This window comes from Cyprinodon tularosa, unplaced genomic scaffold (assembly GCF_016077235.1).
Source record: "Cyprinodon tularosa strain WSP-4 unplaced genomic scaffold, ASM1607723v1 ctg1378, whole genome shotgun sequence".
NCBI classification, from domain to species: Eukaryota; Metazoa; Chordata; class Actinopteri; order Cyprinodontiformes; family Cyprinodontidae; genus Cyprinodon; species Cyprinodon tularosa.
Window position 1 is genome coordinate 65,479 of NW_024038198.1, and position 24,441 is coordinate 89,919.

Here is a 24,441-nt window from a genome sequence, read left to right on the forward strand (position 1 = left end):
CACAGCCAGCCCCTGAACCCAAACCTGAAATTGAGTGTTTCCTTTAATTGAGCTGCCAAATCCTTTGGCGGGTCAGGGGCCAGCTGAAAATCCATTTTTTCCTGTCATGATGGTCTATAGGCAGGGGCGGATTTAGGAAATTTGGGGCCCTGGGCATGGATGGGCAGGGCCCCCCCCCCCCCTGACAAGAAAACCTATAAAACAGTCGCATTCTACAGATAGAGCAATGTTAATAGAATAGACATTCATTATTTGTTCTAGGTTTTGTCCCTCTGTTCTTGTTCCTTTTTCCTCTCTATTTATCAGCGTTCTGATGGCATTTTAGCAAAAGCATTTAAAACAAAAACATAATTAATATGCACAAATAAGGATTAGTTGTATTAACTATACATGTGAATGGCACCCCAACAGTTTCCTGTGTGACAGTGGTGCATGCAGAACAACTGTTAAACAACAAATTCCAGGTGCTGGCCAAGGACCTGAGACTGTCATAGTCCGATTAGCTCAAGGTCATTTAAAGGCTGTGCAGGAGATCCAGCTTGTGTGGTTGAGAGACCCTGAAGGACTCTCCTGCCGGCTGTCTGTACTGACTTTACCTGAATGTCCAGTTAACCTCTTAGGCAGGGATGCTCTATGCTTTGCTTAGACAGAGGCTGGGCATCCCATCCCTGGTAGGGACACTATTGGTCTGGTGTCATTGGTACTATGCATTATGCATGCCTTTCTTTTTTATGCTTGATATGAGCATCAGTACTGATGAGAGGAATTCATTGTTTAAAGAGAAAAGGAGCATTTTGCTACATTAATAAACATTTTTAAGCACTACACTAACTAGATGCTGTTTATCAATGTTGGAGTATCACCGGCTCTGATGAATGTGGAATTAGGACTGTTTTCCACTTTGTAAATGATTTTATTTGAACAACTGAGACAGACGGTAAATACAGTACTTTCTTCTGAATATATAGAATCGTGCAGAGTTAAACCCCACTCTTATATTTTTACCTACTAAGCTTCATTAAAAATAATAACTTCACTATGAAAGTTGAACATCTGGGCTGTAGTTACTCTGTGTTGCCCATCTCATGTATTTTATCTGTGGCTGAAAACATGAATCATATTCATTGTTTATTTGCATATTCGTAAACAAATTTAGTGATTCATCATTAAATGGAGTATAGAGACTCTGAAACATAATATACATGTAAAATCTGGCTTTCCCCGACAGAGTAACCCACTTGGATCGGTAATCATACCAAAACTGTAAAATAAATTTATAAACATTTTTGCAAATACGATTATAAAATGTTTTTGTCTGTCAATACTTTCCGTCCGGAGCTCTTCAGGAGGAGATGTTTTGGTTTCACCTGGTTTAATGTCATTAGTAATCTTCTTTACAGAACTTTTGGCTAACCAATTAATCGAAAGAATTAACGAGACTGATCGATTTACGAAATAATTGTTAGTTGCTGTCCTAATTTCATCGTAACATTGTATTAAACATAACATTTCTTATTAAAAACATGTGAAATGGGGATGACATTCAACGAAACAAACATGTTAATCAGCCAAACTATCTTAAAATCCATGATGGCACCTATATGTGACCAGAACATAAACCAATCCTTCCAAATAAAATTCTTTGAATGAGCTGCTATATTGAGTCATGATTTTACTCATGTCTCAAACGGGGGGATTGTAGGATTGATTGAGCATTGAGCATCATTATATAGCATATGGATTTATATTCTATGCAAAAAACTTTTGTAAAGCATGTCTAATATGTGCTAAATTTAAGACCTAAAAAAGGTGCTTTCCCTAAACCTATTTATCCTTTCAATTCTGTTTGGTTATAATAGATTTGTTTTCTAAATGGATTGCAAGAAAGTGATAGATCAGATGAGTAATAAGTAAAATCACTTTCTTAATTATTCTGTGGAACCTTACCGTACTGCTTAGCACTCTAGTAATTCTACTCTGGTACCTGTTATAGAATACGCATTTGGTCTCCTTCACCGACCTTCAGAGGAAGTCCATCGTACAAAGGGGGTTGTATTTTTTAGCATACAACCATCTCAAACTGGTGAAGGTTCAACAACTCTGCCGAGAGGTCATAGGAAGTAGACCATTGTGTAAAAAGATTATCCATATAGAACACTTTTGAAGTTTAAACCTAGATGATGTTGCAATTATTCATATTAGTTTTGTTTTCAGCTCTCGCTCATGGCAAGGATTCTTGTTGCCCTCAAGATCCAGCTATTTGTAAAAGGGACGTCTATCTCTGCTATAACTCTACTAGAGTAATCAGTTTGGTGACTATTCCTTTTCAAACATTCTCGCAAAGATTTAAACATGACCCGAGAAATTGGCACGGTTATGATTTCTACCTATTTCCTCGCGTAGTTCAAAGAACTCATAATGGTTGGGGAGACGTATTTAGAACCACTGGACAGTGGAAAAAGGGATCATATGGATGGACACCTTTAGCTAAGAAATGGATGAGTAGAATATCAGGGTTCACTGTTAACCATGCTTCCAAAGTTTTCACTATGACAATAAACTCCACGGTAGAACCCCTTGAGAAGGAAGGCTGTTCTTCCTCATTTCTATGTGCACGGTCTAGTGGAACCGATCCATGTTGGCCTTTGTATTTGTGCCCCGTAAATATTACACAAAAAGGAGATGAGATACAAGGGATTCTTACTTCTGCCCAAGGTGAACAGATAAAAATTCAAAATATTAATGGTCCGCTTAAAACAGATGAATTGTTTCAAGTCATCACTGGAATCTCTGGGCAAACAAACAACTGGCTTTTAATGGCAGAAGAAGCAGCTAAAACAGTGTCTAATGATTGTCTTGTGTGTATGGGAGCCAGACCGCTGTTACGTGTGGTTCCTGCCACCATAACTCCTCAATGTCTTCTAAATATAATGAATTATACGGTCCCATCTGATAATTGCACCTATTGGGATAACATCTATCCCCTGACCACAGCTGAGAAAAAGAAACCAATCTTTTTGAAAAAAGTAGCTGTGGCAAATTTCACCTGTGTAAACAGGACCGGAGCGGGCCCGAAACTAGGCACACTAAATGAAACACAATGTGCAAGTATTTTACTGGTATCCACCTTTTTTAAACCCCAATCCCGCAGCGACATCTGGTGGTGGTGTGGAGATGACAAATTGTTTGACAAACTTCCATGTAACACCACTGGATTATGTGCTGCTGTCACCTTGATTGTACCTGTTTCTGTTACATCACTCACAACGGATGAATTGTTAACGACTGCAAACAGCATTTTACCTCACACAGAGCATACTAGAAGGAGGAGGGCATCTGAAAATGCATGGAGTGGAGATGACCCTACTTATATTGATAGCATTGGTGTACCCAGAGGTGTTCCTGATGAGTATAAACTAGCCAATCAAGTTTCTGCAGGATTTGAATCTTTTTTATGCTGGTGGTGTACTCTAAATAAAAATTTAGACAGAATCAACTACATCCATTATAACGTCCAGAGGCTGGGAAATAAAACAGAACAAGGCTTCTCCGCCGTCCATGAACAATTGTCAGCTACCTCTCTGATGGCTTTCCAGAACCGTATTGCTGTTGACATGTTGTTAGCTGAAAAAGGTGGTGTGTGCTCTATTTTTGGAGATCAGTGTTGCACCTTTATTCCCAACAACACCGCTGCTGATGGCAGCCTCACAAAGGCCCTTGAAGGCCTTCGCTCTCTTAACAGCAAAATGAAAGACCATTCTGGAGTTGACACAAAAATGTGGGATGGATTTGGAGACATTTTTGGTAAATACAAACAATTGGTGCTTTCTATTTTAATGTCTATAGCTGTATTTGCCGCCATCTTGACCTTATGTGGATGTTGTTGTATTCCATGTATTAGAGCACTGTTAAATAGACTAATTACCACAGCAATACAACCCATGAAAGCAGAAATGTATGCCCTCATGCCCACTGAAAAATACCCATCTGATGATGAAGACAGCGCAGAAGATGAAATCTCTTTGCATTTTCCTGCTTAATTCTAATGACATTAACAGTAACCCACCAGTTTAAAGTACCTCTGAGTGTACCCTTTACAGCTAAAACGTGATTTCATAGTTGAAAATCTGAAAAGAAGTGACTACTGAATGATAAAATAAATAGCTTAAAGTGAATAAACAGGGGGGAAATGTTGGATTAATTGTACAAGTTATTCTACTTTTAATCATATTACTTTAATCATATTATTATGCTTACACACTGAGATCATATTATTATCCTTATACATTCATATTTACACATTTGCATATTCCTGTATACTTGTATTACACAAAGTGTTGAAATGTTTCACTTGCTGTCTTTCTAATGCTTGTTATTAGTGTGTGCAGATGCAGTGCTGGCTGCTCAAGGTCAGCAAGGAGAAAACACGGGGAAATGCACTCACTAACACCGGAGAAAGGAGTGAAAGCTCTTATCTCATGATATTGTATGATGTGATGCAGAACTTCTGGTACCGATTGGGTTTCACCCCTCCCTTCTGGTTCCGACTGGCTTCACCCTTCCCCCTCCCCTTAGCAGTCGGAACCACATTGTAGCCAGGGCGTTTCCTTAATAAAAGCTTGGTAGAGCGGAGACTTTTTCAGAGTGGTTTGGAGAATTGGAACTGAACAGTCTCTGATCACTCTCCTTGCAAGTGAATCATACTAAAATTCTCTGTGTCATTCTTTGTACAGGTTACTGCATAAAATGTTTGGTGTTTAAACCTAACACACATATTAAATATCTGCTTAAAAAGCAGGAGCCTGGGGGAGGGGGGGTGCAGCATGTTGCTGACTGACAAGTTCAGGAAGCCAGAATAAAATCCTAGTGTTTCTATGGAAGCAGGAAAATGAGTGTGATGAAATGCAGCTCGTCTTGTGGGAAAACCCCGACTCCACTCTGACTTTGCTTTTCCTCGAGGAGGCGCCTGATTGCAGCTTCTTTACAAGTACCGTCTAATACAACAAACCATCAACTGATCCCACCGGCTAAATGTCAAAGTCAATATTGATCCAACAACAGCACCCTCTGCTGGCTGTTATAAGCATTGCACTCAGCTGTTTCAGGCCCTTTATTGTTGGGATGAATTCAGACAGAAGGTGAAATCCCTGCAGCACAGTTTACTCCCTGACGGTCCAGTCGGGGGTCACAATTAAAAAGAACAACCATGTAAATGTTAATTTCTCTTTTTCTCACATAAGGGATTTTATACAAGTTAAATCAACTTTCCGTGCTCTTTCTTCCATGTGGTGCAGCAGGTCTGAAACATACAGGGTATGTTTGTCTGTGTGGCATCGTTTATTTTCTTCACTATCACCTCCCTGTCGTAATGACTCAAGCAATCTCCTGGGATTGTAATCAACGTGTCGTAAAAACAAACAAACTTGGCTTTATGACTGATTTCCAGACTTTACATCCTGAAGGGTTTTTCCACCTGATATGTTTGTCTTATAAAAAAAAAACCCCAGAGGAGCAGCTGAATGGAAATAACTATGTTATCGGCTTGCATTTCCTCAAGACCATAAGAGTCACATGGGAGAAACTAAAAGGACTACCTGGCGAAATACATTAGCAGATCAATACCTTTTTGTATTATTTTTAAGGATTTAGTACGAGTAAAATTATGTGTAAAGGTAAAAATACAGTAGACATAATGTCTGTCAGCTTTTTAAACAGTTAAAATATTCACACTAGCTGCATAATGAGAGTAATACATGGCGTCACGTTTATTTCAAACTGCCAACAAGCAAACTTAACACTTGCATGTATGTTAACCTACTTTTTATCTACCAACGCACAACAAAATCACACATGCGCAAGAAACTGCGGCATCGAGAGAAGAAATTTGCTCTCTGCACGCGCCAGCTCCTCCCACGCGCACACGATTTTTTATCCAGTGGCCACGCTCGAGGATGGCTGCACTCTTCAAAGCGTCTCTGCCCTCAGACTGATTTTCTCCTTGCGCGAAGCAAAATGTGTTTTGACAGGTTAGGTGGAGACATGAGGACATGAGGGGGGGGAAAGAGCGGGGATGTAGGTGGAAAAAGGGTCCCAGCGTTCTCACGCACCTCGCTCTTCTAGTTGCTCAGCTTTTACACAATGGCTGTCATACAAACAAAACAAGCCGGTAATACGCATAGTGTAAAGCGGATCTAGATTTTACCAATCAGAGGCCTCCGGTCTGCGACACTGTCTGTGGTCAACTACAATTTTGGAAAGGTGCACCAGAGTGTCTGTGGAAGGGGCGGGGCATATCTGCGTTAACTGCGACACACGCAGATGACCTGGTTTCTGAGTATAAACCAGCATTAAGCCTCCTCCTGATTTGGCCTTACAAATACGATCACAAGGGAAGTAGTGTCAGGAAGCCTTTGACTGACAGCTCGTCATTCATACGTGAAGACGACGGCTAGTTGCGATACGTGGGGTGATTGGCGTCAATGAGCTTCTTTTTGTATCTCTGCTTCTGTCTCCTTGAACCCCAGTCGGCCTCAGCAGATGGCCGCTCACACTAAATCTGGTTCTGCTGGAGGTTTCTTCCTGTTATAAGGGAACATTTCCTCTCCACTGTTGCTACAAGCATGCTTAGTGTGAGGGATTGTATTTGAGTCAATGAGTCGATGCAATCAACTGGTTTTCCTTAGATTGAAAACTTTGAATCAATCTGACTGGATGATCTGGTGAACTTGGGATGACGTGTTGATTTATGCTTAATATTGAGGCGTTGTCTGTGCTATACACTGTGGGTCTAGATACGGCCAAGGCGATGAGGAAGTGGGGGCGAGTTTAGTCCGACAACAGTGACACCTCGTTCTTCTAGCTGGACTATCTTCATGAGTTGTTTTCAGCAATTTTGGTCAAAAAAACAAAACAAGCCGACCTCCTGTCTGCGCTAAGGATGGGACTTCCCATGCTAATGGCTTGGATTCGTTAGAAAACATTGCCTCCCCGTGATACTTGTATGTTACTATCACAGGTTGTTGAGGACTGAAACATTGTTGGTTCTAATTATAGCCCCGGCCTTTATAAGAGTCTAGCCATTATTTACCTCCGCCAACAGCCAGACAGGTCATTATTAGCTGCTAATGGAATACAGGCCAATATTAGAGGATTTACGCTATATTTTAATTTGACAAAACCGGATCTTCTCGCTGTTCTTTTTCCTGTTTGGTGCGATTGCAATTGTGTATTTTGACCTGTCTGGAGCGGAGCTAAAATAGCTCGGCTCTGTATTTTGACGGTGGCGGACGAAGAAGAAGACTTACGTGGACGGTGACGTGCAGGGTAGTAGCGGAGGTGGAACAGCTCTCATTGAGTAACATGACAGAGAAAAGTACTCTGCATGACGAACGTGAGCGGGGCGGAGTATGTGGAATCTGGGGGTAAGAGGTTTCCAGTCTGACCTCAACTGTAAACTTTACCGACCACAACTGAAAACAAAAATAGGCTTTTAGCTGATTTCCCTTTGGAAGAGGAGTTGTGCAGCATGACTGTGATTAAGGCTGTATCTCTCCAGCTATGATCAACAGACTAGGTAACAGTGGGGATTCCAGAAAACCAATGTGCACTGAGGGGTTAAATCTAAGACTAAACCCAGTTCTAGGTTAAGCTAAACTGATAACAATGAACCAACAGGAAAATGAACAAAGCAAAAACATCGATCTTTTGTGATTAAATCACCAAAGAGAGACCAGGTTTAAATGAGGTCCTTCCGAATAAAGCTACGCCCATGTCAAATAATCAGTGCTGTTTATAATCATTTATGGCTCTTATGTAGAGCCATAAATGGGTTGAACATAATTACATTGAAGCAAAGACAAACTCAACCCCATAAAACATAAAAACTAATTCCTTAAAGATCATATATTCTATATTAATTCTCCATTTGTTGCATATTGTTGTGAATCATTAAATGCTGTTTTTGTTGTTGTTGGTTTCTGTAAAAAAAAACAAAAAACTTTAAAGATGTCAGAGGTAGATGTTCTACATGATGGCATCACTGCTGCCACCCTCTGGTTTGGAGCAGAACTGCCAGTTTCAGAGGTTGTGAGATACATCCCAGTGGGAACAACTGACCATACATGCTTGGTAACTATGAACCTCCCCAATTAGGGAAAACGTTCTGGTGAAGATTCCCAGTCATTCAGGCCATAGTAATTTGAAAAAAAACAATTAAAAACAAAGCACTGGACTTTGTTTCCAAGTTTGAAGACGTTTTGCTTCCCAACCAGGAAGCTTTTTCAATTCAAAAAAGCGTCGAGTTCGAGGTTTTATACAGTAGCCAAACAAAACCTTGTTTTTGTTTTGAAAACATGCTAATTGAAACAGACGAAAGGGTCCACCCCTTTGGAATGGGGGTCGTTTGGCTTCTTTTGTTAACCTGCAATGCCCCATACCTGTCTATGTCTCTGAAAGGGGGTCGATAAAGGGAATTGTTGGCCTAGCTGAATAGACAAGTCTTCTGTTCTCCTTTAAAGGGGTTGGAGCTGCGATGATAGCAGGAAGGAAATAACTCAATAGCTGCATTGTAGGTTTTTGAAAGCTGAAATCTGAGTCCACCACCTCTGTTTAAGGTTGGCTTTTCTTTCTTAACATAGATGGCTTCCTTCAAAGCCCTCTCAAACCACCTGTCTTCTTTATCCAAAATGTGAAGATTTTGGTCCTCAAAAGAATGTCCTTTGTCCACAAGGTGTAGATGTAGATGGAGTGTTGTCCAGAGGAGGTCGCTCTTCTGTGTTGGGCCATGTGTCTGTGGAGAGGTTGTTTGGTTTCTCCAATATAAAGATCACTGGACTGAACTGCAGACACCACTCCGCTCATATTTGGTCTGGGAGTTTTGTCCTTAGGATGCACTAGTCTCTGTCTAAGGGTCTTGTTTGGTTTGAAATGTTCTGGGATTTTGTGTTTGGAGAAAATCCTCTTGAGTTTTTCCAGAGACTCCAGCAAAATTAGGGATGTTGACGTTTTTGCGTTTAATCTTCTCACTGATATTTCCTTAATGATTTGAAAAACAGCCAGTTTGGGTATCCACAAGTGTTGCACCGATACCAGTATCGGACGGGGCCCTGATACTGCCCTAAAACGGTGGTATCGGCGAGTACCAACAAATAGGGCACCGATACCATTTTGAGAGCCATAAGTTTATTCAACTATTGTCACCCATTCCAGGTAGGCAAAAAAAACTTTTCCTGGATTCACTTTGTATTAGATTTTTTCCTGCTTCACAAAGGTAGGCAGCAGCTTGACAAAGCCATGATGGCAATTATTTTACATTATTATGGTATCGGCCAATACTGCACAGCCAGGTATCGGGTATCGGTATCGGGGCCAAAAAATGGCATCGGCGCAACACTAGTATCCACAGGTTTACAGTGTTTCTGTTCTTTGTGCTTCCCTTCTGTTTCAGTAGGAACGTGCTCGGCCCGCTGTTGTAAGGTTCTGATGACTGGAAGTTTGTGTTCCAGTGGGTGGTGTGAGTCAAAAAGAAGATATAGGTTTGAGTGAAATTGGTATTAATAGTGTATGTTTTGGATTTTCTGCTCTCATCCTGTAAAGTCAGAATAAAAGAAAAGTGTTTGGTGAAAAGAGACAAAGCTGCTCACCTTTTCAAACTCAATGAAAGCGTAGCAGAGGGAATCTCCAGTCTTCCAGTCTCTGATGATCTCACAGCTGTGCAGAAGAACCAAGAAATGTTGTCTATCAAATATCCAAAGAGAAGAGAAAAACTGGCAAAGATCATAAGGATTGGCATAAAGCTAAAGAGGGCCGACTGACCTTTTGATGGAGCCGAAGCGAGAAAAGATGATTTCCAGGTCCTCGTCTGTGGTGACTGGATTCAGCTTGCACACAAACAGGACGTTCTCAGGAGGCTTCACATCTGCATCAGGAAGGTCACCCACCTGTAGGGATGGTCAGGGCACCGTCAGGTGGACCAGGTGGGACCTTCAGAGCTCAGCAGAGGAGCAGATCTGTGGCTCACCATCTCCAGCAGAATAGCCTGAGTCTTTGCTTCTTTCTCCTTCAGCCTCTCCTCCAGCTCCTCGGCCGCTTTCCCATCTGTATCATCGATCACTTCATCGGCTCCTATACGGCCGCTCTGCAGATGGAAGGAAAAAAAACTTTTGGATGCCTCTATGCAGAGCATTTAATATCATTTAGATGCAGCTGAGAGTCCCTCAATGGCTGCAATGAACAGCTGGTCTCACATCTAGCTGCTCTTTGGTGGGCTCAGGAGATCGATCAGGAACCGGCAGATCAGGAGGGTCATCGAAAGGATCGTCCAGGATCACTGTGTGGTTGATCCTGCAGTAAAACAGGATTTTCATTAAAATAATGATGCAACTGGATCCATCTTTTCTATGAACCCCAGAGATGGTTCTTCCTGTGGAAACTAAAGGGCTGGTTATCCTCCTGCAGCAGTGTGTCGCAGTTGGCTTGTCGCAGGTATGACGCAGATATTTTCCTAAATTATGTCCAATATTGAAGGATGGTCTGCGCTATGTTATTCCACGCCACCACGCAAGACGGACAATCAGAATCTAGCTGTGGGTCTAGATACGGCTGAGGCGCTGAGGAAGTGGGGGCAAGTTTGTGCGACAACTGAGGTACATGAGGGTGAAAAAGAGCGGGATCCAGGTAGATAAAGGGTCCCAGTGTTCTCGTGCACCTCGCTCTTCTAGCTGGTCAATCTTCACGAGTCGTTTCCCACAATGGCGGTCAAATAAACAAAACAAGCCGGTACGGTACCAAACAGGAAATACGCATTGTGTAGAGCGGACTGCTGGCGGGGGGAGAAGCACAGGGCTGTCAGTGTCCAGGCTACCACCACCAGGTCAGGTTCGATCGGACTAGCCCTGGAGCTAGTGGCTAGGTTCGAGGGCCCGGTGTGTTTCGACTACATGCTGCACTGTAGTCGACCAAAATCTGGGACGATTTTGAAATTTCCCCCCGGACATTTTTTTTGTAGGACATGTCCAGGAAAAAGAGGACGTCTGGTCACCTTACCATATCAACAATTTGATGTTTCAGTGAGTGAGTGCTTGTTGCTATGATGCGTCTTTGCTCAGCAGCTTCGCTTGTTCTAAACCAACCAATCAGCGCACAGCTCATCTAAATATTCATGAGCATACCATATAAGGAAGAAAACCTGTCGTTTTATTCTGGGGCTTTTAACCAGGCTGCATTAGAGCTCATAGAACAGCACATATGCCATTTTCAGCCCAACCAATGTTACACACCCATTCAGAGACCTTAAGGACAAGCAATTAAATACCCTATAGAATCATTCTATGACCCCTTTAAGGAAGTTCAGCCTTCAGCAGGAGCTCCTGCTCGTCTTCTAGAACCAGAACCGGACGGGGCCAAACTGCAGCACTGACCGTCCCTCCATCCAGGACCGCCGGTCTAAAATCCTGGATATAACCTTTAGACTTTTAGCTACAGTGCTCCTTTTCCTAGAACCAGCCTCTGCAGAGACGGTTTCTGATGACCCGTTGAGCGCCTTCCAGCTCAAGCAGACAGAACCAAACATGGTGAAGCAGCTCTAGGCTGCCTTAAAAAAAACTGAATCAATAACCATTACATTTTTAGTCTGTCCACCGTCTGGCTCTACATCAACCCTAACAAACGCTCCATTTTCTGGAGGAAATCACCCCCACAGCATCATGCTGCCACCACCATGTTTTACATGGTATAACGTTTTCTGCCTTTTGTACTTTGGTTTAGGTGTTCATCTGGATTTTATCGCTAATGCTGCCTCTTCTAAGAGGTCTGTGGCAAATTGACTTGCATGCTCCAAATGTTTCTTTAATCTGCTGTCCTCAAAAAGGAGCATTTTTACCTAATTTATCAAAGTGAGAAAGTAAAAAATTTTCTAAAATTAATTGACTTTTTTTAATTTTTCTTTAAACATTATGGATAATATTTACTTTACATCTATTAACTATTTTGTTTTGCTATACCACTTAAAGCAGACTGAAGCTCATGAGTTTCCTATGATAAAATGTTCTGGATGTTCGGCTGGGATCAGATGTAGCCCTTTATGGTTGGAACACCTGAACGTTCTGCTCCGACTCACCTGATGTCCTGATATGGGACAAAGTCCTTGTCAACAAAGGTCTCGTTGATTTTAGCCAGGATGTCCAAACCTTCTGTAACTTCTCCGAACACGGTGTGGACTCCATCCAGGTAATCCAGGTTCTCCCCGGTGGTGATGAGGAACTATGGATGGACGAATTTCATCAGTGAAATTGGACATTAACAAAAGTAAAAACAGCTATGCTTTTAAAATTACAAACTAACGATGTCAAAAGGTTCCTTCACCTGAGAGCCATGCTGATCATTTCCATTGTTCACCATGGAAACCGTCCCCTTCTTCCTGTGTTTGATGCGTGGCGTCTTCTCCGAGTCGAAAAATCGTGCCTGATCACCATAAAGTTTGCTGTATATAGAGCATACAAAGGTTTTACAAAGCGCTCAAACTGGTTCCCTTACACACCTGCAATGGTTTTGATGCCTGACCAGAAAATAGATTCCCCTCCGCGGCCTGTCCCAGTAGGATCTCCAGTCTGGACAATGAAGTCCCTCTGAGAAGAGGACAGAGTTTTTCCTTTAGCGGGAAAACTGATCATACAGCAGAACTTCCAACAATTCAAACAATAAATCTACCAGTCAGGTAGAACGCGAGAAAAGGAAGGCGGATAACTTGGCTGCAGCTTCTCTGGTTTTCCTGAAAGGATCAACGGAATAAGGAAAGTGTTTCCAGCTGAGTTACAGCTCTATACCTTCAATGATAGGTAATCAGCTTTTATCTGGTATAACAGCTCTAGTTTGGCTTTTCTGGATATAAATCCCATTTTGTTCAGATGATTTCTCATCATATTATCAGTATTTAATGTAGCTCGTCTTGGTTAAAATATTGCAGTTTCCTCTCCAGGGTTCTGATCTTAAACTTATATTCATATTTTCTTTATCTTAGAACATGCTCCAAAGGTTTTAGACAGAAATGATAAAGATACTTTTTCATTTATGTATTGATATATTTCTAAACTGTTGTGTAGTACCGGACACACTCTCATATTTTCTCATCTTTGTGTTGACGAATATCTATGTATTGATATCTACTGTGTTTTTATAATGAATCTGTGCAGATCTTTTTTTTTATAAATTTGCATTGAAAAGGAATCAGAACTTTGGAATGTGACGGTTTATGATTTAAAGTTAATATTTGACAGATAAAGTAGTGTTTTACCAGGCAGAGTAGTCTGCTTTCAGATAAAATTGTAGTGGATCATAAATGTTATGTTTGTTTTAGTGTGCTTTGTCTGCTAGATAATATTGGACAAAGGGAAAAATATTCAACAATGGTTGCTCTGGGTATCATCTTTGTTTTTTTTCTATTTCCCCCACACTTCTGATCATTAAACTTATATTAATATTTTCTTTATCTTAGAACATGCTCCAGATGTTTTAGACAAAGCTGATAATGATACTTTTCCACTTATGTATTGATATACTTCTATACTGTTTTTCAGTACTGGACACATGGTTGTATTTTCTCATCTTTCTGTTTATCAAAATCTATGTATATATATCTACCGTAGTTTTATAATGAAACTGTGTAATCTGTGTTTAGTGTGGTTCATCTGCTAGATATAGGCACTTGGAAAAACAATTAAGGCTCGCGAGCCAGCGAGTCGCCTCAATGACATCATCACTTTTTCAGGGGTTATTTTTCTGCTCAAAGTGTAAGAGACTTTTGTTTTAACTTGATGAAAGGCAATGACGTACTGATCATTTACCACCGACTGTATATGTAAGGCAGGTTTAAACGTTCTCGGAAATCAGACATTTTTTTTGTCTGAAATCATTAAACTGAACAAGACAGAGTGAAAATGGTAAAAATATTTATCTGAATATTGTACTTAATTGAGCTGTTTATTTAATATTTTTAGTCATTGTTAACATATGGCTTTTTAAATAGCTGGAAATATGAATTCTGTTTCCGGTCAGCTCCTATTCCCTAAATTAAACAAATTATTAAAAATATGTGTCTTTTTCATTGATATGCCAGTAAAATAAGTTAATATGCAAAACACAAATAAATAAGAAAATAAAAGTCAGATAGATATTAGTGTACTTCATTAGTTTTTGTCTTCTATTTCAGTAGAGTTTTCATTTCAAGAAAGTGTGAGTAAACTACTAATTATATTCAGAAATTCCAGAGACATGATGGACAATGAAAAGACAGGTTAGTAAAGGCAAGGCAGGGTGGTTTTAATCCAAGATTCTTTCAGGTTAATGCTGCTGTGATGGAAATTCCAGACACTCCGTTAAACTGGATAAAAACAACAAATCTATTTGGCCCTCATAATCTTCTCGTCCTTCTCAGTAGTAAAGCATCATTAGAAATGAATGATACCCTCTGTTTCATTGCATTTGTGAGACTGGAATTTTTATTGTTTATTATCCATCTAAATACTAAAGATTCATTTTGATATCTATTTCAATACAAAAAAGTTATCCTCCTTTTAATATTCTTTTTAATGTGTCCTTTTATTAGAATAATTATCATTGATGATGTGAGTTTATTACACCTTGGTATTTTCTGCCTGTTGAGTGTCAAAACTGATGTTTTAATCTAATTAGGACAGTTCCCCTGTCTGGATATACAGTTATGATCTTCATTCTGTATGTGGCAAAGATTTGATCTCTTTGCCACGAGTGATCTCTTTTCAGGGAAAAGAACCGGAGGGATAGAGCTTCAAGGTGCATACACAGAGCATATCTTTAACACTTTCATTTGTAAACAATTTTCAGTTATTTCTAATTCATTTTCTATTGTCCATAATTGTAATTATCTTGATTTATTATCAGCCATAAATCTGCCAATACTTGCCCAATTCCAACAAATGAGATATAATTTTTTATCATTTAAAGAGCTCTGTTTGTTAAACCAAAAAGATTTAGCACCTAAAGTAGTTGACAAAGGTGCCTACCAGATAATATTTGACAAAAGAAAAAAATATTCAACCACGGTTGCTCTGGATGTCATCTTTGGTTTTTTTTTTTCTATTGGCGCCCTCCTATGGAGTCTAACTAACAATGCAGAGTATAAAATACAGAGAAGTAGGTTGCTAGCTTAGAAAGTTACAACATTAATGATAATAATAGGAAGACAGTTTCATTTTACCTGCACATTGTGGATGAGACAGTAGTTGTAGTATTTTATCTTGCATAATTTCAGGAAGTTTAGTGAGGCTGAAAGAAAGCACATTATTTCAGATGCACCAAGTTAACATGAGGAAAATGAATTTGCCAATAAGAACTAGACACATTTAGGTGAGTGACTGATAGAGTAAACCACAGGTAAACAAAACGTGAATAAAACGGACAGACATTAGCTAGCCATCTGAGCTAACACTGCTATAATCTATAATTCAGCTCTCAGATGTCTTATTTAGTAATAAACGACGTAATACGATAGTAATTCGTTAATGGTAATTGTTTCATAGTCTTACTTTTAGGTCTTTCCTCTGTGAACAAATCAATTACGATATCCCCCAGCGTCGTTTCAAGGAGCACCGCCATACTGACGTTTTCTTCTTCTTCTTCTACTTTCTATTCTTGGTAAAGTTTATTCGGCGGTTGGCAAACAACTTTAAGTTCGCATTACCGCCACCACTCATTTGGAGTGGGAACTGGAACGGCTAACTGTGGTTTTCACTTGTCGCGAGAAAAAAAGCAAAAAAACGTAGGGACGTCCTTTACGCATGCGTAGTAACTAGATGTGCGCAGAGGTTTTTCCTGAGTCTGGTTTTTGATGGACGTGAGCTAAAACCAGAGATGGCGAGTCCCACTGTTAGTTTTATTGTTCTTCTCTTTGTCGCCGAGTCGACGACAAAGCAGCTGAACACGGTAGGAGCAAAATAGGAGTGTTTTCTGATTTTAGGAACAGTGCTAGGATCTCCGTTCAAATGTAGCCGTGAAGCGTTTTGGTCTTTTCTGTTTTCACACTGACTTGTTTATCCACGCAGGAAAATATCCTGATTAACGTAACAGCGGGGCCACTGTCAGACACCGAGCTGCAGCAGTCCAGCAGCTTACAGGTGAATTGATGCAATAATCCAGGCTTCCCGTCTATGCTCAGCCTCTTTCTGGGAAAAAGGAGATGACTCATGGGGTGGATGCTGTGTTTTCTTATTTTCCTCAGATCAATTTGAACATATCAGTGGGTGAGGAGCAGGTGCTGGTCAATGAAATCCCCGTGGAGCTTTCTGGGGTCACTAGGTTCAACTGTCAGGCTGTTTTCTGTGAGTTTTGCTCCATTTTCCTTAAAGCTTGGAAAGCAGAATGTTAGACTGCGAGTGGAGGAAGCCCCATCCACCCGGTATTGTTTTCATTCTACACAGGAAATCCCTCAGTCCCAGTAATTGTTTAACTGGTATCGAGGAGATTATTTAGATCAGGGGTCACCAACCATGTCAAGGCTAAGGGCTACTTCATGGCTATCGAATCATAGGAAGGGCTACCAATACTGACCTATGAACAAGAGGGGTCAGCGTTCACCTAAACTTCATCCAAATTAAACACATTTTTATTGTTAACTTTTCATTTCTAATTTTCCTTTAAACATCATCATTTTAAAATCTCTATAGATGCTAAAATGCCCTATATGATTACTATGATGAAATGCTCTATAAATGATTAAAAAGAAGAGTCACAGAATAAAATAAAATTTCAAACTTAGCCCACTGCTGAGTTGCTGTTTTCAGAAGGCGTTGAGGGCACCCCATGTGGTCCTTGAGGGCCCCTTGGTGCCCGCAGGCACCGCGTTGATGACCCCTAATTTAGATTAAAAAGACTATTTCTTTCTTGATGCGGTTTAACCCTCTAAGGAGTAATTTTCCTTTGTCTATATAGGTATATATATATATATATATATATATATATACACATATATATATAGCCTATTAAGGAGACTTTTGGGTTTATTGAGAACACAATTGTGGCCCCATAATAAAAATAATCCTCAAAAATACAACTTGCCTAATAATTCTGCACACAGTGTATATGTATAAATGTGTGTGTGTGTGTGTATATATATATATATATATATATATATATATATATATATATATATATATACATTCATAATGTATATGTGTGCGTATATATGTGTATGTATGTATATAAATATGTATAAATTTGTATATATATACATACATAAGGGATGGGACGATTTATGAAAACCGTTCGAACCGTTCGGTTCGCCTGTTTCGGTTCGGTTTGCGTGTTTTGCGTTCGGTTCATGCGCTGCTCCTTTTTCTCATAGGCGAAGCGTTTACACTCCAGAGCAGAAGGTGGCGGTACTGCGACCAAAGCCAATCACCAGTAGTAAACAAGAAGAAGAAGCGAAGTAGCAGAAAAAAATCAGTTGTTGTGGAGAATTGTGTAGGTATGGCGAGTGGGAAAGAACAGGAGTTGGAAGACGCGCCAGCAGCACTTTATAGGTCTGCTGTATGGGACCACTTTGCATTTAGAGTGACCTACGATGACGGCGGAAAGAAAGTTGTGGATAAAAGTGCAACAGTGTGCAAGCATTGTGCAACATGTGTTGTACTATACAAGACATAATAGATTTTCCTAACAACCAAAATATACCGAACCGAATCGTAAACTGTGACCACGAAACCGTGAACCGAACCGTGGATTTTGTGAACCATTCCAGCTATATCTTGCCTTATTTTGATTTAAAAAAAATCCAAGAGCAGAGCCTCGGCTGACTACCCGCAAACATTGCAGGTTGTTAAAAAAAAAGCCCCGATTAGGTAACAGAAAGTTATTGACTCGCTTCAGCATGGTAGGAAATCTATGACTGCAGTACAAGCTCTAGAAAATGTGAATAAAACAGTATCCTTTCAAACAAATACCAGATTTTACTCTTTTTCTTCTTTTTTTTAATGTGCATCTACTAAAAGTTTAAATAAAAACACAGCTTGAATTTTGGATGATTAGCAGTGTATGACTCCTTGGTGTTTTCCAGTGGACAGCAGTAATGGAAGCAGTGAGTTTGACTCGGGGGACTTGCTATCAGCCGTCACCCGGGTGATGGTGAGCCAGAACCGGCTGTACAGCGACTCCGATGAGGTGGTGGCTCTGCAGGTCTTCAGCCAAGTCATCGAGCTGGAAGGCAAAGAGGTGCACTTTTTTTTCCTTCTTCCTTTCGGCCCATTTATTCATGCGTTATTACTGCAGTCTTCACCTTCTCTTTGTGCCTCTCAGGTCCACCAACCAGACATGTGTGAGGTGAAGATACTGATGAGCCCAGACTTCCAGAAGCTGGCTCAGTTTACCAACATCTACCCCATCGGACACAGTGAGCTCTTTCAGATTCCCAGGGAAAACGACGTGGTGGTGACAGATCCCCCAAACTCTAGAAGAGGTTTGTTCCAGAACCTCCACTGGCTTCTCTTTTATTATTCTTCCCTGCAGTTTGTCATTTTACCTCTAATTTTGTGACCAGATGAAGAGCAGCTGATGTCTCAGACCACCAGCCAGTACCCGCACACAGAGAAGCAGTCAGAGACCACGCAGGAGGAGATCGCCGCTCCAGGGAAGCTTCCAGAAACCCCTCTAAGGATGGACCCCTACCTGCTGTATGACGAGATCTACACTGACATCCCTGATGACACAGAACCAATCCCATCGCAGCAGGGGGAGAGGGTCAGCCCGCCCAAGGAAGCTACATCATCCTACTCGGTAGGTGGGACCTGAACTCCTGGATGCGTTTCGCTTTTTTGATTGGCTGTCGGAGCTGTGTGGATGAAAGTGATTTTATCACGCTGCTGGTAGGATCCATTCATCTAGAAGGAGCTAGGGAAAAGGAGACCAACACTAGAGGCCAACAGAGGGCACCACAGAAAAAAACTAAGAACTCAAATATATCCAGAAAAAAACACAAAATAGGAATTAAACCAATAAAACTAGAAAACAAAGAAAAACATGGATCATAGTGAAACTGAAAAAAGAAAACAGAACCAAAATTGTGACACGTGTGTCAGATGTTTTTTTCTGGGTGAGTAGAAAGACAGATTTTATGTAACTGTCAGTTGGATAGAGTTTGGGTAGATTCTAGGAATAGATTGGTTGTTTTTCCAACCAATTTAGTTGGTTAAAACTGTTTTTGTTAGAATAAACAATGTAATAATCAGAATTTGAACAGGCCACAGGTTTCAGTTGTCATTAGGTATTTTACTGTTGCTTTCTGAGAATGAGACAGTATAGATGTGGCATCTTCTGTGAGATGTTGCCCTTCAATCCAAAGGTTGTGAGTTGGAGCCTTGGTGTAAAAGCTTTAAAGGTTGCTCTACTACTTAACCGGTATTTTGGCCAAAGTGACCAATTTTTATTGGGTTGCCTTTTTACCAACATAGATTGGGTAAAAACGCTGCCAAATTAGATTGGTTGGTTTAACTAAAAGATGAATAAGAGACACAGACCAGGGAGTAAAGTTCAAATGCCGGCTTGTTATTGAACATATGGACAAGAGAAAATGACTTACATTTAACATTTATTGTGGAATAAATCCCTTTTTGTATTAAACCTTCTTAGTTCAATTTTAGGATATTTAATTCCTTTGGGTCCTATGAATATAGGTTGCAACCTTTAGCTATTTTAATCTTCAGTTCAAGGTATTTCTCTATTTAACTCTTTTATTAATGAGTTTAGTTCTATTTATCTCAACTCCTTTAGTTTAGTATAGGTATCATTGAATTTAGACAAAATGTTGTTTTAGCATTTGGAACCAAACAATGAATAAAGAAATTAAAATACAGTCAAACTGTTACAAAACTCAAAATATTCAGCAAAAGACTGAACGGGTCTGTATTCCACAGAATAAAGTCTCTTCCTTCCGATTCTGCTTGTTGTTTTGGATGTTTATTTGGTTTTTTAATCAAATAATATACAGTAAAATAAAATAAAACCTTTTATTTACAGTTAACATGCTCCACGTTTTCTCTCACTTTAGTCAACTTATTTACAAAATATAACAAAAGAGGAACATATAAGGCCACTGAATTAAATATGAATAAAATATCTGAAATTCAATGATCAATAATTAAAGTATCAATTAATGGATGAAACAAATGTTAATCTGAAAACTCATTACTCAACAATCATAGGTTGATCTTTTTTTCTCACATCCTCAGTTTTGGTCTATCTGCATGGTGCAGAAAGCTAACTCTACATTTCACCTTATACACAGTCTTTCAACCAAAGCCGTGCTGTTGGCAGCATTATGCTGTGGGATGTTTGCAGTTGAGTCTAGGAGGACAATGATTGGAGCTACATGCTGGGAGAAAACCTGCTAGAAAGAGAAGCTGTATAAGACTTTAAATCAGAGGTCACAGATTAGTGGTCCGGATCTGGACCCACCTGCTGGCTAATCCAGACCCAACCTGATTTTAGACATTTATAAATTACTGTGTGTTTTCTGACGGCAGTGTCTAATTTCACTTGCGCTGCTTCTCCTGTTAATACGGTAAAGCCCTCCAGAGCATCCGGCCCCAGGCTGCACGTGAGACAAATGAGCCAATGAGCTGCTGTCAGTCTGGGTTGCTGCTGCTGCTACTTTTAGACACAGCAGGCAAACCTGTGGCGAGCCGGGCGATGGGAAAGAAGGAGAAGACGATGAGAAAAAGAGAGCAGGGAAAGTGTGGACTGCTGGAAGAACTGTGGTGAACTGGTGAAAGAAAAGTGAAATGGTGCTCAAAGATGACCCTGAACATTTAGAGGATGTTTGGCTCAACCTGCTGCTGTGAAGCAGGATTCTCCACCATGAACAGAATCAAAAATAAATATGGATCCAGGCTCAGAATGAGCTCCTTGATATGTGCTCTAGAATGGCTTAGTCTCCATTCAAACCAGGTTTAAAGCCTTACAGGGCAGCCTAAAGCCCACTGCCAACATTAAGACGGGAAATGGTCAGTTCAGGTGTTTTATTAAATATGTGAATCAGGAAATTGTCTATATACCAAACTGAAAGATTGTTGTTCTTTGCTTCAAAAAACAGTTTAGATTTTCCTTATATTTAAAAATTCAATGTATAACATGGATCCTTAAACACCTCATTTTATTTCAGTTTAAAGTAACAGATTATAATAAATAACCTTTACTAGTTGATGATTTTCTTTATTCAGACCCTGCTGGCTTTTAATTGGTTTCCCCTGATATAAAACCTGAAACCTACTGCCAGAGCTACGCTGGAGCGCTTTAGGTCATGTTTCATGGGTTCAAGCGGCTCAGTTCAATAAGTGACAGCAATCTCATGAATAGCTGTGACTCCATCCTGGAACGAAATATCAGCTGTGCTGCTGCCATCAACACCTTTGTTTAGATGTTGCCTGTTTTTCAGTGTAGTCCTGTTCATGTGCTGTGAATTGGCGCTATAGAAATAAACAGAATTTTTTCAGATTTTTTTTTTCAGTAATAGAAAACGTTGTGATGAACAATTTTATGGGCTGACTTTATCTCCATAGAGTGTCTAAGGGTTGATCCAGTGGTTCCGTCCTGCTCTAATCTGTCCGTCCTCTCCTCAGGCCATGTGTCAGTGGGTGGAGCAAGCGAGGGAGCGCCTGCGGAGCTTCTGTTACGAGTCGCTGCCGCTCTTCTTCCTCATCATGTGGGTGGTTGTGATCGGTGTTGTCGGCTCGGCGTTCATCGTCAAGATCTTGGACCTGTTCTTCCCAGCCTGTGAACACAAGTCAGTGTTGCTGTGGGGGGGGGTTATAGAGAACATCTGGGTTATGTTGTGATCTAACGGCTCTCCTTGGTTCTGCTCCACAGGAACATTTTCCAAATCAACCCCATCACTCTAATGCCAGAGGAGGAGAAGCTCAATCTGTTGGAGAGCGCAGAGCTGGAGCCGCCTGAAGAAGAGAGGAAGCCTTGATGGGGAGAGGGTTCGGACCGGCTTCTTTTGGTTCTGATACCCAGTTTTTAGTCCAGCCCTGGTTCTGTTCCCTGCTTCCAGTCAGACCTGTGACCCCATCCTACTGTTTCACTTCAGTTCATTCACGTCTGATGGAGGTGATGGTCCACAGTTTGGGGAATAATGATGCTGATTCTGTTTATTATTAAGGACAAAAAAAAACATTTAAGGTTAAGTTTGAATAGAATTAGCTTCAAACTTTTATTTCTCAGCTGTTTCTGTGCTCTGAAGGAGGCTTTGTGCTTTTTGTTTTCATGCTAAATACTGGAAATGCAGAAATCCTGTTCTAACAAACGGCAGGAATAAACTGGGCCTTTAAACACAAAAGAAGTTAATTCAAGATGGCTTCCCTCTCCCAATGTTTGTCAAACCGCTAGAGTGAAGAAAATGTTTTCATCTTCAAACATGGGAAATGGTTCCTTTAAGCAGGTCAGATCAGAATAATTTAAAGCACAAATAAAGAAAATGACCTTTTTGTTTCCCAGTCAGCTGATAAGCCTCAACCCAGAGCAGAGGGGAGAGCGCCCCCTACCCCCCATACCTGCCACAGCTGTCGCCCTTTAACCAGATATCTCTGCTGGCCCTTGGAGACAAACCTATGCACATCATTCCCTCTGCATGTTTGGTGTCACTGTTGAATGTCGCTCCTGAAGAAGCACCTTCCTGTGAAGCCTGCTGCACATGGTGAGGGTCTCCTGTCGATTGTTCTTCACCGTGCCTCGTTTAGAGGGTCACCTTCATGGCACTAACGTACCAGTTTATGTTGAATGTAAATGAATTTTCTCTTAGAGAACTCATGCTCTGACTGAACAGATGGAACCACAAAGTTTTGTATTTGCCTGTAAAAGCTGGACGGACGTTGCTAATCTCCTGTTCCGTAATCTAGAGTGCCTCAGATGATCCGTTTCCTCTCTGTGTGACCAGGACGCCATCTTTAACGTTCAGTTTTAGTCTGACGGTAAACCTTCAGCATGCTTTTGTCCCTTCCTGTCCCATTTAATGAACAGTTTTTACTCCTCGGATCAAACGTTCTGGACTCAAACGGCATGATGTACGACTTTATAAGAAGCTGCATGTGTGGCGGCGTACGGTTTCTGCATGGCAGCCCCCAGCTTCCACAGCAGGCTAGAAATCAGCTCCTAGAGCAGGCAGTGTGGACGCATGACTTTTAGAGATGTTGCTGAAAACTGAAACGGCTTTGTTCAATCAGTGCATATCCATGTGTTACATGTTTGGAGTTGGAACTTAATAAATGCTTTGCTTACAAACACCATGTTCACGTCTGATGATTGTGGGCTGCAGGAGGAGACGCTGCAACGTCTGAGCTCATCCAATCAGCAGCTGCTGGGGAGTAAAAGGTCCTTCCTGACATCAGACCTCAAAAGTATCAGATAATCCTGGTTTGGATGCAGATGCATCATTATGAAACATTAGGGTTCATATTTTTAATGAAATAAGACTTCATATAAAAAAAAAACTATGAAAAAGTTAAAGAAGCACCTTGTAGATTTTCACTCAAACATTAATTTGAGATTAATTAATTTATCTTTTAGGTCATTCATATAAGCCGACTGCAGTCGATCAGTTCATTGAGAAACCATGGGGAAAGTAAACCCAGTGTTTCACTGGTTGAAAGCTATGAGGTTAAAAATTTAATTAAAGAAAAGAGTAATATTAAAACCATCAATGAAACCAGGGAAAGAGGAAGATGGGCCACTGCCGAGAGGTTAGATGTTGCATTTGTCAACTTTTTTAATAACATTTTCAGAGATATCCAAATTAAGTATTTAAACGTTTATAGGGCAAGTTACCATTTTAGATCACTTGCATACCCCTTACAAATGGAGTCAACAACACCAATCCCTCAGTGAGTTCTAGAAGCACAAGATCTATATCCAGCAATTCGGATCCAGCTACATGGCTGTACATCTTGTTTTGGCATCTGACCAATTAGATTATCCCTTGAATGATAGAATACCTACTGGAAATTAAGTTGGGGAAAAAAAGGTAAAAAGCTAATTGAAGAGTTAATAATCCTATTTAACAATTATATTGAGGTTTATAAACTAAAAAATGTCAGTATCAGCATTAATGCCTCTAAGGTTATGGTGCACCAAAGAAATGTGTTTTTCATGAATTTCTCATGAAGCACTTTTATTTTTCTTAATATATCCGGGCAGGTTGGCGTTTCTAATTGCATTGACATTAATTTTTGCCATCAAAATATCCAGATTTTTAGAATGTTCCAATAAGGTCTTGTCCTGGATTCCAATAACACTATTGGCTTGAAAATATTTAACTGAGTGCCCAATAAAGGGTTAACTGTTATTTGAAGATAATTTATATTAGAATATTGTGTATTAGTTTAGTCAGTCTGCAGATCTCAGGCACTGTTTGTCAGGTTTTAATCT

At 40.4% G+C, this 24,441-nt stretch overlaps 2 protein-coding genes across 2 annotated transcripts in view; one reads left to right on the forward strand and one right to left on the reverse strand.

The window, feature by feature from the left end:
• The window catches only part of ppil4 (peptidylprolyl isomerase (cyclophilin)-like 4), a 33,129-nt gene extending 17,418 nt beyond the window's left edge, over nucleotides 1-15,711 (reverse strand). Inside the window, exons 1-9 of the mRNA XM_038278095.1 lie at nucleotides 15,558-15,711; nucleotides 15,230-15,297; nucleotides 12,559-12,623; nucleotides 12,361-12,478; nucleotides 12,116-12,258; nucleotides 10,245-10,341; nucleotides 10,019-10,135; nucleotides 9,814-9,938; nucleotides 9,642-9,708 (exon numbers count right to left, since the gene is read on the reverse strand). Of these exons, the coding sequence (XP_038134023.1) occupies nucleotides 9,642-9,708; nucleotides 9,814-9,938; nucleotides 10,019-10,135; nucleotides 10,245-10,341; nucleotides 12,116-12,258; nucleotides 12,361-12,478; nucleotides 12,559-12,623; nucleotides 15,230-15,297; nucleotides 15,558-15,627 (870 nt within the window). The 5' untranslated portion in view covers nucleotides 15,628-15,711. The remainder of the gene's footprint in view (nucleotides 1-9,641; nucleotides 9,709-9,813; nucleotides 9,939-10,018; nucleotides 10,136-10,244; nucleotides 10,342-12,115; nucleotides 12,259-12,360; nucleotides 12,479-12,558; nucleotides 12,624-15,229; nucleotides 15,298-15,557) is intronic.
• An 86-nt stretch (nucleotides 15,712-15,797) lies between these two features.
• Nucleotides 15,798-23,301, forward strand: ginm1 (glycoprotein integral membrane 1). Its single transcript, XM_038278096.1, has 8 exons — nucleotides 15,798-15,954; nucleotides 16,074-16,145; nucleotides 16,250-16,349; nucleotides 18,083-18,237; nucleotides 18,322-18,481; nucleotides 18,563-18,798; nucleotides 21,639-21,802; nucleotides 21,886-23,301. Exons 1-8 carry the CDS (start codon nucleotides 15,883-15,885, stop codon nucleotides 21,989-21,991), a joined length of 1,065 nt encoding a protein of 354 aa, XP_038134024.1. The 5' UTR covers nucleotides 15,798-15,882; the 3' UTR covers nucleotides 21,992-23,301.
• The last annotated feature ends 1,140 nt before the right edge of the window (nucleotides 23,302-24,441 follow it).

Coding starts and splice junctions, on each gene's coding strand:
- ginm1 (XM_038278096.1), top strand. CDS start 15,883: ATGGCGAGTCCCACTGTTAGTTTTATTGTTCTTCTCTTTGTCGCCGAG. Junction 18,238..18,321: donor TCGAGCTGGAAGGCAAAGAG/GTGCACTTTTTT, acceptor TGTGCCTCTCAG/GTCCACCAACCAGACATGTG. Junction 21,803..21,885: donor TTCCCAGCCTGTGAACACAA/GTCAGTGTTGCT, acceptor TCTGCTCCACAG/GAACATTTTCCAAATCAACC.